Source organism: Temnothorax americanus, unplaced genomic scaffold (assembly GCF_048541705.1).
Source record: "Temnothorax americanus isolate GAGA-0224 unplaced genomic scaffold, ASM4854170v1 Scaffold23, whole genome shotgun sequence".
Lineage (NCBI taxonomy): Eukaryota > Metazoa > Arthropoda > Insecta > Hymenoptera > Formicidae > Temnothorax > Temnothorax americanus.
In genome coordinates, this window is record NW_027509371.1 from 2,962,501 (window position 1) to 2,977,411 (window position 14,911).

A 14,911-nucleotide genomic window follows, 5' to 3' on the forward strand; every position below is an offset into this window, starting at 1 on the left:
TCTCTATGTTTACATTCAATAAAATTATGAATAGCTATATCAATTGCGCAATAAATATTGATGAAAGTTAAAAAACATTAATATTTTGTAACTCATGTAGGCATGCTATATGTAAAATAATTTGAAAGTTCTACGTTATACAATAGAAATTCAAATATCAAATTATTTTCTAATATTTTTTAGTGGTTGGTATCTGCGGATCTCTTAATTTTATTCAATTTTGGACTTTGTCTGATGATGATCTATCAACGAATGCAACTCGATTACATTGCATGCAATTTGTAACGGAATATTTTGTTGATCAGGAAAAATATTTCTTTTTAATTCTACTACATATCAATATAGCATTAGGTATAAGTGGAACTGTGATGATAGCAACAGGAGCAATGTTTATTGCATTTTTAAAATTTTTCTGTGGAATGTTTAAAATATCCAGGTATAAAATAAACCTAAAATGCCAGAAAAATTTAAGTTGCGGTGTTGCGGATAAAACTGTGTTAAAAAAATGTGTTGAATTTACGTTGCGCAAACAAAGAATTACGTTATTAAAAAACTATATTATTTACAGTTATCGTATTGAACGCGCGGTAAAAATCATTCAGCAAAATATTACATTGAAAAACAAAATTTCAAAATCTGAAGATTTAATTAGCGCTGTAGATATTCATCGACAAGTCATACAGTTAGTATCCATAAGTATGTATAATAGTATATACATGTAATATACGTAGTAACAACAAATTCTTATTTTTAAAGATTATCCAAATACTTTATATCCAAATTTGAGATAATGTTCTTCTGTTTAGCACAGATCTTTGTAATTTCACTATGTTTCAACTTGGTCCATGTAAGTTTCAGAGATTTTATTCTTATATTCATTTTATTTCTTGAACGGGTAATAGACATTTCATAACATACATATACTTGAGAAATTTATGCTACATGAGAAAATTTTATATACTGATACTTCTTATTAATCAAACTTGCGTAGCAATTTTATATAAATCGATATTAAGGACAATTATGGTGCAAAAAATTGATTGCAGTCGTGAGATTTGTATTTCAGATCTTTCAGATTGTGTCATCCGAGCAAGCTACTAAAAAAGCTTTATGGCCTATGATCTTTGCAGGTGTTAATATTCTATTTCTCTTTATATCAAATTCTCTTGGACAAAATATGACGGATTACAATAATTACGTTTTTGATACTGTGTAAGGGGCTTTCTCACGATATATGTATAATTACAAGAAGATTCATTTTACAGTTTGCTATCTAAAGTAAACAAGTAAAGAAAGTAAAGAAGTTAATACTTAACAAGTATTGTAATTATTAATGTAAAATGATAAACAATATTCGTAAATCTTTCTACTTTTCTCTTAAATTTTCTATTCTCGTCCTTATAATTTTCATAATAGATACAGAGTAGAATGGTACGTAACTCCTTTACACATCCAGAGAATCATACTCTTCTTGTTGTTAAAAGGCGCTAAAATTTTTACTATGAATGTCGGTGGATTGTTTACTCCATCTTTAGAGTGCTTTGCCATGGTAAGAATCATGTACTCTCTGAATCTGAATCAGTGACTATTCACTGATTCACTGATTTAGAGAGTAGTGTTTTTTTAGACTATATTAGATAGTATATTAAAAACAAGTGTAACAATAATCATGTTTTTGATTGCAGTTGGTGAAAGCATCGGTATCTTACTTTACTGTTATGTTATCTACACAGTGACGAGACAAATATAAATCAAGTAAGCACATGAAAAAACTGTATTTTTGAATAAAATAAATTAGCATTTTATATTTAGAAAACAGAAAATTCTATGCAGTAAATATGCAGATTACTGGTGTCATCCTCGATGTCTTCACATATGATGATCAAGAACATAAAACATAAACTCACAAGAGGTTTTAGTCGGCGATCATTATTTATTAAAAAGTTACTAACAAAAAAAGTTGCAGCAGCTAAATTTATTAAGTAATTTCTACAAACATTATTCACGTATCAGTATATAGAAGTAAGCCATGATATTGAAAAACATATCGAGACCTTGATTCGGAAGCGAAACGAAGTTTATCATTGTATGGTCCCACATGGGTTTCCAACTTTCCACGCGAAGTAAGGTTTATATCCCACACCGTTCGGTGCTTACAGTGTATTTCCATTTCCAAAAAACCTAATCTAACCCAATCCTACTCTAATTGTAACTTTTTTATTAATAATTTTTTAATCAACATTGACTGCCGGCAAAAATCTTTTAAACATTGCTCAAGAATATATAACTAACAATACATGTTAAGATCAAAAACATTGGAGGTGGGATTAATAATTTAAATATTTACTCAAAATTTTATTTTTGACTATGTAATTTAGCTTGTGTGAAGTTTTGCTACTAAAGAAAATCGAGAACGTTTAATATTTAAATATTTTAACGCATAAAACGTCAATTATTTGCAAATGCATTAGGATTATATATTGTACGTATTGTATGCACATCAAGTATGGACAAAGAAATTTAATTCTCAGACAGTACACATGTCTAAAAGACGTCGTAAAGACATCTTTCAGATATACTTGTCTAAAAGACATCTTAAAGATATCTTTATGACGTTTTTTTGCTGTCTGAGTTCTTTTATATGCAACTAGCTTGATACACTCGTGCTTCGCTACCGTATGCGAAGGATTTTATAATTCATCTCCAAATTTAGATTTGCCTCTTTTAGGATTGATTAGAGCAAAATCTTGAATTATGTTTTTATGCACTTGTATGAGTAACCTTTGTAAGCAAAAACCAAGTCGATATCTCATCGGGCCTAAAAGATATTGAGGAATCCGTGAAAACACGTTTTACCCTTTTTCATCCTGTTAGGGGTCGAATTTCTAAAAATCCCTTCTTAATGGGGGCTTATGTTATGGAAGGAATATATTCCTCGTATTTCATGTTTTCAGGTTTAAGGGTTTGGGCTGGGCGTTGATTGAATTATATATATATATGTAGGTCCGGAAGTATGTTCCGGAACTTTTATTTTTGATATCGGTATATTCCGGGACATTTGGCAGTTTCCAGGACTGTCCTGGAAAAAATTGATGTCCTACATATGGACCTACACACACACACATATATATATATATATATATATATATATATATATATATAGATATAGATATCAGTTCAAATATATTCGATATATTTTTCCCGTATATGATGTTATTAGCACGAATTGGACTTTACTTTGATAAGTAATAAATTATTGTTATATTTTAATATGTCTATATAAATAACAAGGTTCAAATATTTTAAATATTAAAAAAATTAAAGATAAATAAAAGGGTGAACATGGCTGGTATAGAATAATATTATTTGATAGGTAACATGATATTCAATACCTGCTCAATTGTGTGTGTGTGTGTGTGTGTCAATCGTACGCTGTTTATCAATTATAAATATCTATAATTATAATAATATTTTATAACATATAAAGATATTATCATTGATCTAATCACTATGTTTAAAAATGACATGTTCAAAGACGAAACGTATCTTGCGAGAGTACATACGGGAATGAAGTTATTGCGGTAAAAAAGAGGATATGCGCTTGCGTGACTTTTGTTCTCTCATAAACGTCTTTCTTTTCTTTTTTTTTTTTATTAAAAGAAGATATCTGTTCAAGTTTCCTTGATGGCAGATCGATACCTTAATCATAATTCTCGTAATTCTTATTGCAAAAAAACGCTGTTAAAATATGAATAAGTTTCTGATCCTACGATGGCAATTTGTATAGCCTTACATTATGCAAATTATGGCATTCACGCTAAAATTCACATATAAGAGAGAATATTTAGTCGATCGATGAAAAAGAAGGAGGGATAATTGTACTCGACTTTTTCGTAATCAGTCGCATGCCGGACGTTGCAAAGAAATGATTCCTTTAGAAATTCAGTTTTTTAGCTTCAATAAAATTCTATTGCTCGTGATCGGCTTGTGGCCCTATCAACAATCTAAATTGACACGATTGCAGTTTATTTGCTTCTCTACTATTCTGACAGCGGGTGTTATATTTCAGGTAAGAATAGAGTATAACTAATAACATTATATAAAGTTACCGCTTCACTATGAAATAGTTCATAATTATAAATAAAATTATTACCGGTAGTTAACAACGCTAATGACATCAAAATATACGTCAAATCTCGTCAGGGTTCTATCTTCCGCATCTTTATTTATTGTTTCCTTAATAAAATACAACTCATTCTGTATTAACATCGAAGCTGTAAGTTTATAAGAGTATGTGTTCCGCAGTATAATCATTTGTGTCGATTGAATTATTATTATTATATATTAGAAACTATTATCTTATATAGTTATATACAGAGACAATATATAAAATTATTGGAATAACAGGTAAAAGATTTACTGATGCAATTTCAACATATATATAGTCAATTAAAAGATAAAAACGAAGTTGCTATCATAAAAGAATATAGTTGCAGTGCAAGACGTTATACGATTATACTTACAAGTAAAACAATATACTTCTAGATCTATGCTTAAAATTATTATTTAACGTATAAGATATGAATATTTCAAAGTCGATTTCGACATATTATGATATATTTTTCCATACTTTTATATCACACAAATCTACTAAAGTATTTGCCGTATACATGCGTTTACAATGATTAGTAACACATTAGTGACATATTGTACAAATTGCATAATGTGAATTGCAATTGTATGTACAAATTGATAGAAATAATAAAGTAGTTCTAAATAGAAATCAATTATAAATGAGTTAACAGAATAACAAAATTTTATATATAATTTTATACGTAACAATATAAATTTTATATATGTATGTGCGCGTATTAAACACTATAGATCTTGATAAGCATATATAGTAGAAATTTTAACGACAAAAATGTTTTTTGATATTTTTTAGTATTTGCTGTTAGCACCGCATTTGTCATTATTACCAGCCAATATTGGTTGAATACTCTTGTCGTTTTACCGAAAAACGTATCTCAATTACGTCATCTGCCAATTATGATGGAATATTTTATCGATCAGGAAAAGTATTTCTATTTGATTCTGCTGCATTTCAATGCAGTAATTTGCGTCGGGTGGGCTTCGATATTAGCAATAGGAACAATGCTCATTACATTGATGCAGTGTATCTGTGGAATGTTTAGAATTGCTTGGTGCGAAAATAGACGTAGGAACGATTATAATAATTTGAATTGTAACCAAAATTTGTTATCATTAAACAACATAATGTGTTAAAAAATAATTGTAAAATGTAAAGGTGTGGTTTTAGCTGAAAAACCGTCATTCAGTGTGTTACTGTATAATTATGACACAAACATTTACAGCTATCGTATCAAGCATGCAATAAATATCAACATTCGACAAAATATTACGCTGAAAAATAAAATCTTAATGACTGAGGGCATAATTTGTGCTGTCGACATTCACCGACAAGCTATGAAGTGTGTATTCACGTTCATAAATATATACATTTAATATGTTTAGTAATATATATATATATATTTTTGTTTTTAAAGATTGTCCAAACACTTGCTATCCACATTCGAGATAATGATGTTTTGTTTAATAGTGTGTGGCGTGGCTTGCTTAACTCTAAATCTATTTCAAGTATGTTTTCTATTTTGTGTTATGATGTACGTTCGGTAACTATATATATTAATATGTACTATTCAGTATGTATAGCAAGAATCGACAAACTGATGCCAGAGTTATAAACCTTCAATAACAATTATTATATAAATAATTCGAAGTGACGAATGCAAAATTTTAGATGCTTAACTGTACATATACTACATATCATTAAAATAAAAATCACGAGTAGAGAAGATGCATATTGTATTATAAAATTCAGTGTTGAAGATATATAACAATAACATAAGTTTCTGATATTTTTCAAATAATATCGCTAATCTACATATTTTTTAGACAGTCTTTGTATTATATTTTATACCCCTCTTGTGCTATTTCTCATTAATCAAAGCAAACTGCAAAAAAGCAAATTTCCAATTCTATATAATATATTTTTATCCTTAGTTTTAAGAAAATAGCTTTATAAAAAAAAAACGAAGTTTACACTGCGTATTATTTATTGATTAATAGTATTAATAGATAGTATTAAGAAGTATATATAAAAAAGATCGACAATTTCCATAAAATTTGTATATTAGATTTTTCAGATTGCTTCATCTGAAAATAATGTCGAAGAATTTTTTTTCCCGCTGCTATGTGTATCTGTCAGTATTATATATATGTTTATAGCCAACTATATTGGGCAGGATATAATAGATCACAATAATGATGTCCTTTTTACTGCGTAAGAAACATTTCATGAGATAGATATAAACGTTTGCTTTTTAACCCGTTGTGGTCACACCTTCTAAAAATAACGTAGTGGTCACACGGGGTCCAATGAACCCCACAACAGTTGCCATTTGCGTTCTTTTTGATGTATCAACTCAAACCTTGAACTGGAATCTAGTTTATGTGTGTGACTTCCTCTTTATAATCCAATAATTTAAAAAAATTTTTTATGTTAAAAAAACGCAAAAAAAATTTGACTTTTTTCACAAAAATATTCATCAAAATTTTTTGAGATAAAGCAAAAAAACTTTCTGCGTTTTACTCTCAAAATAGTATACTTTAAAAAAAACCTGGGGTCCACTGGACCTCATGTGACCACAACGGATTAAGAATGAATATCAGATTTAGAATATAGTTGTAGAACAAAATTAGAGTACATGCTATGCTATATAAAAGTAATAAATTTTTTAAATCAATTAGCAATTCGTTATCTATGTTCAAATTTATAGGTATAACGTTCAGTGGTATAGAGCCCCGTTACATATACAAAGAATGATACTATTTCTATTACAAAGAGTAACCAAGGAGTTTACTTTGAATGTTGGTGGATTATTTAGTGCATCTATAGAATGTTTTGCCACGGTAAGATGATATAAAATATCTCAAAAGTATCATTTTAGAAATAATTGTTATGAAAAAAAAAACGTTCTTAATTACAGCTGGTTAAATCTTCGGTATCTTACTTTACTGTTATATATTCTACACGATGATGAAGCAAGTGTGAATTCGGTAACAGCATGGTGAGAGCGTAATTAATCAAGAAGCAACATATTCATATTTAGAAAATACAAATTTTTTCAAAATGCAGTTTAGATATTTATAAAAAACTGTTATGAAAGATAATAGAAGATACAAATTATTGAAATCAAGATATTAGTATATCAGGTATCTTTGGTGCATTGAAATCATAGATTTTGTTTCCACTCTACTGTAAATAAAAACAAAAAAAAATATATTTATTTATTCTACTTTGCTTCCAAACATGATATTTTATTGCGCAATTTTAATTAAACATTAAATACTAATCTTATATATTTCATTTAGTATCAATGATTATATATACAATGTTTCCGGACATTTGCGACAAATTTAAAAAGGTGTTAAATCTTGGTAAATTGAACAATTTTTGTTAAGCAACCCGTGTCCGGCAATGTCTTCTTAGTGGTCCATCTACATCTATTATAATGTTAATCGTATAAGCGCTCCGCGCTCGTCGTAACAGCTTTACTTGGCCCTTGACATTCTGTTTCGCCATTTGCTGTTGTGCAACACAACTTTATAACGCATTACGATTTTATATATACACTGCACAACACGTTTACGGTAGCTTCTTTCCTTACGACCACGATTGCTTATGATTTATGATTAAAGCGTTACAATAGATTAGGGCGGCGCGGTTCCGTTGAACATTATTGACGGTTGCGTATATATTCTTGCCCCCGCCGGATATTTGCCGTGCCTTGATTTTTTCTTATATAGGGGCATGTCAAAAGTTTAGTGTACACGATATAATTTATATTATAATTGTTTAGTTACGACTATGAAATATTTTCTATATTATTATTATCTGCACAAACTGCAATTAGTAATTTAGAAATTCTACGTTATTGTTTGCAGTTTACAGCACTTGTAAGTTCGAAATGTACTTCCGACCATATCATTAAGGTTGTTTGTATCATACTTTTTAAAATTATTTTTATAATGAAATACATCGTGTTCGCTGTTAATATCGACAATGTAAGTTCGTAGTTTATGATATATTTGTCTTTTTATTCAAGTAGACATTTCTACAATATGTTTTTACAACTAACAATTTAAATAATGACATGGGATAGATACGATGTTCAATGGTACATGGCTCCGTTACATGTACAAAAATTAATACTGTTTCTAGTGCAAAGAGGCGCCAAAAATTTTACTTTGACTGTCGATGGATTATTTATTGGATTATTAGAGTGTTTCGCCACGGTAAGAATCTTTTCTTATATATTATTATATATTATGCATCAAAATATATTTGAAGTAACATAATATAAATGGACGTTATCATTCGTTGTAGCTGATGAAGGCTTCGGTATTTTATACTTTACCTTCATATATTCTACACGATAAGGCAAAGATAAATAAAAATGTGATATAGATATACAATAATTAGTACAAAACCAAGTAGTAAAAATTAATTAATGTTTGAGTTTGGTGGTACTATAGTTATGAATATTTAAAGCTTGGTTATATATATATATATATATATATATATATATAGAGATGTCAGAGATGTTATTTAAAGAGATATAAGACATTTTCGAAATAAAATTATTTAATCAAAGATACTGGTACATGTCACACCTTCACACAACATTAAAATAAAATATGCATTATGAGATTTTTTTTATACAAAGTATATACAAATCTATTTTGCGTTTGTGTTAAGTTTAATTTTCCCTTTTTAATATGTATATATATATATATATATATATATTGCCACAGGAAAATTTACTACTACATAAAAGAGAAATTTTAAGATTGGTATCTTCAAACGTCAAATTTCAATTTTGCTTTCTCATAGAGGAAGCTTTGTTTTCGTAAATTCGTATATAAACCTTTGATTGCGTATAAAATTGGCTCTAATCAACCAAATTTAAAAAAATTATATATAAAATAGGGGTAGCAGAAACCAAAGAAAAGATTGTTTTTTGAGTTTTTAATGTCAATATGTTCAGAGTGTTCTAAAACGTCGAAATATTGCATTAAAAAAAATGTCGGTATTTGTGTATGTATGTATGTAAGCTGTGCCAAATTTACAGAAATTTCTATAACTCCAGAACTGATCAACCAAATCTTAACGAATTATATATGAAATAGGGGTAGAAAAGACTAAAGAATATAATAGAATTAATAAAAATTATTAATAATAAAGGGGTTACCGATTTCTGTTAAAAAATTTTACCAAAATTTTTTAATTTTATTATATTCTTCAGTTTTTTTTCTATTTCTATTTCATATATAATTCTTTAAGGCTGGTATTCATAGTCGAGCCTTATATTTATATCCAAGCTCGTCTTAGATATAGTCTTAAGGCGTCATCAGCCAATCAGAGGGCCGTATTAGCATCTTAAGACATCACTTCCTCTATGAGGAAGCCAAGTGCAAATTTCTAATTTGCACAATTTTTTAATGTCACTATCAATTGATGTTTACCGAGTACAATCTACTTTATATTAACTTTTACTATATTAATCTCATTTTCACTCTTATATTTTTTGTTATAATGTGTACACTCAATTCACGAATCGCAAAACACAAAAAGATAATCGTTCATATTTACAAGATTTTGTATTGTATTTTCTATGTTCATTCTTTCACTTACCTTTTTTGTGATGTATTACAGAAAATAATGAAAATATAGGAGAAAAAACAGAAATATGTTTCTACTCTTTGAGAGAAGAATCTTATTACCTTCAACGACAACTTGGAATGTTCTTGAAATGGTAGTGAAAGAACAAACGTTTTCCTAAAGATGAAACGTATCTTATGATAGCACAAATGTGAATGAAGCGAGAAGATTAAAATATCGGAATGTGCTGAATACGCTTGCGCGGATCTCCTACGGTTTCTGCGCAAGTCATTCTTTCAAGAGTGTTCTATTATTTTTCTTATAATAAAGAAAACACCCATTTTTCTACGCAATTACATCGATCGCTTAATCATAGACCTTACTCTGAGAAATTTAAAATACGAGTGTTCCGTGCTGTATTATGTGCTGCATATACGAATGGAATTAAGAAAATTGCACTAAAATTTACGCCGAAAAAGAGAAGGGATACCTAATCAATAAATACAAAAAGGAAGGAATAAAGATATTCTTTCTCTTCGCAGTTATGTTCTGGAGTTCATAGAGATATGATCTGCATTGAGACCCAATATTTCAGTCTTAACAGGATTCTTCTGCTCGTTATGGGTTTGTGGCCCTATAAACAATCAAAACTCGTCCGTCTTCACTTCATCTTTTTCCTCAGTATTTTGACAAGCGCTATTTTGTTTCAAGTAAGGTAATATTTTAATATTATTACTATATATAAGGTATAAGATAAGTTGTAACTAATTGATATTTCTTGTGATCTTTTACTAACACGTAATTTATATATTATAATTTATATGTTTAATAATTAGAGTAATTATTTGACCAAACTGACGTTTAATATCGTAGTGTTACATTAATTCATTCGACGTTTCGACGCTAGTTTTGTGTCCTTATCAAGAGTTTACTAAAACAACGAAGTCATGTTACATAAAAAATATATCGCACAAGGAACAAAGAACGTAGAAAGGGAAATAAATACCTGTCCCATATTAAAGATTAGCCGCACATAAATTTTTTTGCAGTTTTAACACTATGTTAAATTTCAATGTGAAGGATCCGCGTATTGGGTATTTACAAATTAGTTAGACTCCGTCCTCCGACTCGGAACGACGTTTCTCGCACGTCTCTGTTCCGGTTATGTATTGTTTCGGTGCTACATCGTACGATTAATTAAGGATGGATCGTGGATCCTTCACATTGAAATTTGACAAAGTGTTAAAACTACAAAAAAAATTTATGTGCGGCTAATCTTTAATATGGGACAGGTATTTATTTCCCTTTCTACGTTCTTTGTTCCTTGTGCGATATATTTTTTATGTAACATGACTTCGTTGTTTTAGTAAACTCTTGATAAGGACACAAAACTAGCGTCGAAACGTCGAATGAATTAATGTAACACTACGATATTAAACGTCAGTTTGGTCAAATAATCACTCTTGTTAATTTTTACTGACAAAGAAAATAATTTTATATCTGTTTAATAATTATTACATATTATCTATATTATAATCTATATTATAATTATTTAAGTGCAAAATTTTTCATTTATCACATATGAAGATATTAATAAAAACATTATGTTTAAAAGTTGTGTAGTAAAAAGTGTAATACGTAACTGAATTACTGAATATCCAAAGAAATGATGTCTTAATATTAGTATTTTAATAAATTTATTGTTTTTAGTTTACTTCATTTTTGACTGTTAAATATACTTCCGACTTTGCCATTAAGGTTTTTTCTACTACACTTTTCTTTATTTTCTTTCTAATAAAATACATCGCATTTGCTGCTAATATTGAAAACGTAAGTTGGCTATTATAACAGATATTTTCACTTCGTTTGTGCGTAATGCCTGTATACTATATCTATATTATATACGTATAGATATACACTCACTTTTAATTTTTAATTTTATATATGTATATATGTTTATATTTCAAAAAAATATATATTTTGATAATTGGCCATTCTTTTTGAGATATCCTAAGCTAGTGTAATAAATTGTTGAACTGACAGGTGAAAGATTTACTGACGCAACTTCAATATACATACAATGGTCTAAGAGATAAATATGAAAACATTATTATAGAAAAGTATAGTGACAATGGCAAATGGTACACGATTACACTCATTAGTAAGATAAATTTTTAATTTTACATTACAATACTTTCTATGTCACACGCATAATATAAAAAGCAATTTGAATAGTTTTACATGCAGAAATTTGTATGAGAATTCTTTTATAACTGTTTGTAGTAGTTGCCATTTGTAGCGTATTTGCTCTTATTGTTGCCCAATTTTGGTCAAATATCTACGACGTCGTTTTATCGAGAAACGTATCTGAATCTCGTCATTTGCTTATTACAACGGAATATTTTATCGATCAAGAAAAATATTTTTATTTAATCGTGTTGCACATATGTGCAGCTTTATGCATAGGAAGTACCGCGATGATAGCGATAGGAACGATGCTTATAGCATATCTCCAACATACTTGCGGAATGTTTAGGATCTCAAGGTATATCGAACGAGAAGACTATAGAGAAGATTAAAAAATTCTAAATTCTAAACAAAATTAATTATTTTGGATAAATCTAAAGATAAAATTTACTTTTAGAAAGCAAAAGAGATAAGGTTATTTTTGATAAATGCATTCTTTATAGTTATCGTATTAAACGCGTAATGAAGATCAATATGCTGCAAAATATGACTTTAAAAAATGAGAATTTGATATTTAAAGAAATAATAAGTGCCATTGATATTCATCGGCAAGCTATGAAGTTAGTATATAAAATTATATTTACATATAAAAATTATACAACAAGAATTATACAATATTTATTTATGTTTGAAGATTGTCTGAGTTGTTGGTATCTAAATTTGAGATAATGCTGTTTTGCTTAATAGGAGTTGGAGTGATTTCTTTGAGCCTCAACCTTTTCCGAGTAAGTCTTACAATAGTTTTCTAAAAAAATATTCGAACGATATGATATTTTATAATTTACAATTTAGTGTTAAAAAAGAATGTTTTTTTCGATAAAAAACATTCTGACTAAAAAATTTCGCGTATAAAATTATCTTTTACAAACAATCATAATTTTTATTATTTAAACAATTTAGTTTATTTTTCATTATTTGTATAATTTATATATAGCATATTTAATAGAATGAAGCAATTTGCTACTACAATAAATAATTGAGTATGTCCACGAAACTCGTGTATTAGATTTTTCAGATTAGGGCATCTGAAGATAACATCAACGAATGTTTATTTCCCGCTATATCCGTAATATCCTGTATTTTATACATGTTTATTTCCAACTATATCGGGCAAGATGTTATAAATCACACTAATCACGTATTCATTACTGCGTAAGAGATTTTTTCAATGAGATATTATTATATACAATATGTATATTTATATGCACATTTTATAAATAATGTTTTTATAATTTCAAAATAAACACTAGCACGTTATCTACGTATAAATTAAACAAAATGTGCGGAATACTATTTATGTATTTTTCTTTCTTTTTTATTATCGATTTTTTAAATTTATTGGATTTGAACTTCATAGATACAGCATTCAATGGTATCTAGCTCCCTTACACATTCAAAAAATTATACTTTTTCTGTTGCAAAGAAACGCCAAAAACTTTACTTTGGGTGTCGGTGGATTGTTTATTGGATCGTTAGAATGTTTTGCGACGGTAAGAAAATGGGTCATGCATGTGTTGAAATATATGTATTTGATGTAAACGTAATATAAATGAACACATACTCAACAATATTTTTCTTTATAGCTGGTGAAGGCTTCGGTATCTTACTTTACTGTTATGTATTCTGTACAGTAATAAGCAAAAAATAAAATCTAATTAAATAAGAATAAACATGTATATATAATAAAATAAAAATTCCTGATATTTTAATTTCATATTTTGTAAAATTAAGATATTTATAATGTTGAGTATACAGATTAATTAAAAGTATTGTTGATAAAACGTGAAACATTTTAAATGCAACAGAGATGTAAAATATCCCACATAAAATTATTTAATCAAAAACGTCGTGTTAGTAATTTAATTAACGTTGCATTGTTTTTTTAAATTTAATTCTCTCTGTTAGAGATATATTTATGGACATTACTTTTAGACAAATACATATTATCAGCATTAATATTTTTGCAACATTAAGATTGAATTCTGTGGTAATACATTCGTAGAATTATAAAAAGCACGAAAAAATAAACAATGGTAAAGTAAATAAAACAATTTTTATTAATTTCATTATATTCTTCAGTTTTTTCTAACCCTATTTCATATATAATTCTTTAAAATTTAGTTAATCAGTTCTTGAGTTATAGAAATTTTGGTAAGTTTGGCTGTTTTTTTAAACAGATATTGGCAACCCCCTTTATTATTAGCAATTTTGCATTTTTTTAATGCGATATTTCGACGTTTCAGAATATAAGAAACACATTGGCATCGAAAACTACGCAATCGGTTAAAAAAAAAATCGGTATCAAAAAATTAACCCCACCACCACCATTTCCGGAAAAGTCTACCTCTGTTTCATATATAATTCTTGAAAATTCGGCTTATTAACAAATGAGTAGTTCGCGGAAAACGTTGCAAGAAAAAAATCGGTAACACCTTTTAGAGATTTTTTAAACTTTAGAGAAAAAATGAGACTATATAAGCTATCAAATGACAACTTATTTATTACTCTACGATTATTATTTTCGAAAATATAACAAAAAACTACACAACCGGTTTAAAGAAAATCGGTATCAAAAAAGTAACCCCACCACCGTCATTCCCGAAAAATTTTACCCCTATTTCATACATAATTCTTTAAAATTCGGTCTATTAACGAATGAATAGTTCGCGGTCAGACAGACATACAGACATACAGACAAACGTCAGGTTCTTATAATAAATCCATTTCAAGAAAATCGGTTATAAATAGAGAGTTCGGTTTTGTTTTATCATAAATGGGACTTCTTAAGCTTTAAAATGAGATGTCATTTATTATTCTACGATTATTAGTTTCGAAGATATAAACGTTCAAAGTGTGACATGTTTTCGTTGCATCTACAAGAAATTTAGCTAAACTTTCTAACGCTACTATATCTAAACG

The 14,911-nt window shown here is 28.3% G+C and overlaps 3 protein-coding genes across 7 annotated transcripts in view; all 3 read left to right on the forward strand.

Annotated features, from left to right (window-relative positions):
* Nucleotides 1-1,814, forward strand: part of LOC143898473 (uncharacterized) — a 3,471-nt gene extending 1,657 nt beyond the window's left edge. Inside the window, exons 4-9 of the mRNA XM_077407985.1 lie at nt 184-436; nt 569-682; nt 757-847; nt 1,067-1,212; nt 1,417-1,549; nt 1,686-1,814. Coding sequence (XP_077264111.1) covers nt 184-436; nt 569-682; nt 757-847; nt 1,067-1,212; nt 1,417-1,549; nt 1,686-1,736 — 788 coding nt within the window. The 3' untranslated portion in view covers nt 1,737-1,814. The remainder of the gene's footprint in view (nt 1-183; nt 437-568; nt 683-756; nt 848-1,066; nt 1,213-1,416; nt 1,550-1,685) is intronic.
* A 1,400-nt stretch (nt 1,815-3,214) lies between these two features.
* On the forward strand, nt 3,215-8,569 carry LOC143898472 (uncharacterized). Its single transcript, XM_077407984.1, has 9 exons — nt 3,215-4,069; nt 4,160-4,276; nt 4,408-4,525; nt 4,946-5,204; nt 5,376-5,492; nt 5,568-5,658; nt 6,219-6,364; nt 6,861-6,993; nt 7,071-8,569. The coding sequence occupies exons 1-9, from the start codon at nt 3,926-3,928 to the stop codon at nt 7,119-7,121; spliced, it is 1,176 nt and encodes a 391-aa protein (XP_077264110.1). The 5' UTR covers nt 3,215-3,925; the 3' UTR covers nt 7,122-8,569.
* An 838-nt stretch (nt 8,570-9,407) lies between these two features.
* Nucleotides 9,408-14,014, forward strand: LOC143898422 (uncharacterized). 5 transcript variants are annotated; one of them, XM_077407888.1, is made up of 9 exons: nt 9,408-10,455; nt 11,456-11,575; nt 11,789-11,906; nt 12,200-12,290; nt 12,436-12,552; nt 12,627-12,717; nt 12,999-13,144; nt 13,350-13,482; nt 13,576-14,014. In XM_077407888.1, the coding sequence occupies exons 1-9, from the start codon at nt 10,312-10,314 to the stop codon at nt 13,624-13,626; spliced, it is 1,011 nt and encodes a 336-aa protein (XP_077264014.1). In that variant the 5' UTR covers nt 9,408-10,311; the 3' UTR covers nt 13,627-14,014. The 5 variants fall into 5 exon arrangements, with proteins under 5 accessions (XP_077264014.1, XP_077264012.1, XP_077264013.1 ...); XM_077407886.1 differs by having other exon boundaries at nt 9,409-10,455; nt 12,032-12,290; nt 13,576-14,011; XM_077407887.1 differs by having other exon boundaries at nt 9,409-10,455; nt 12,029-12,290; nt 13,416-13,482; nt 13,576-14,009.
* Nucleotides 14,015-14,911: the final 897 nt, after the last annotated feature.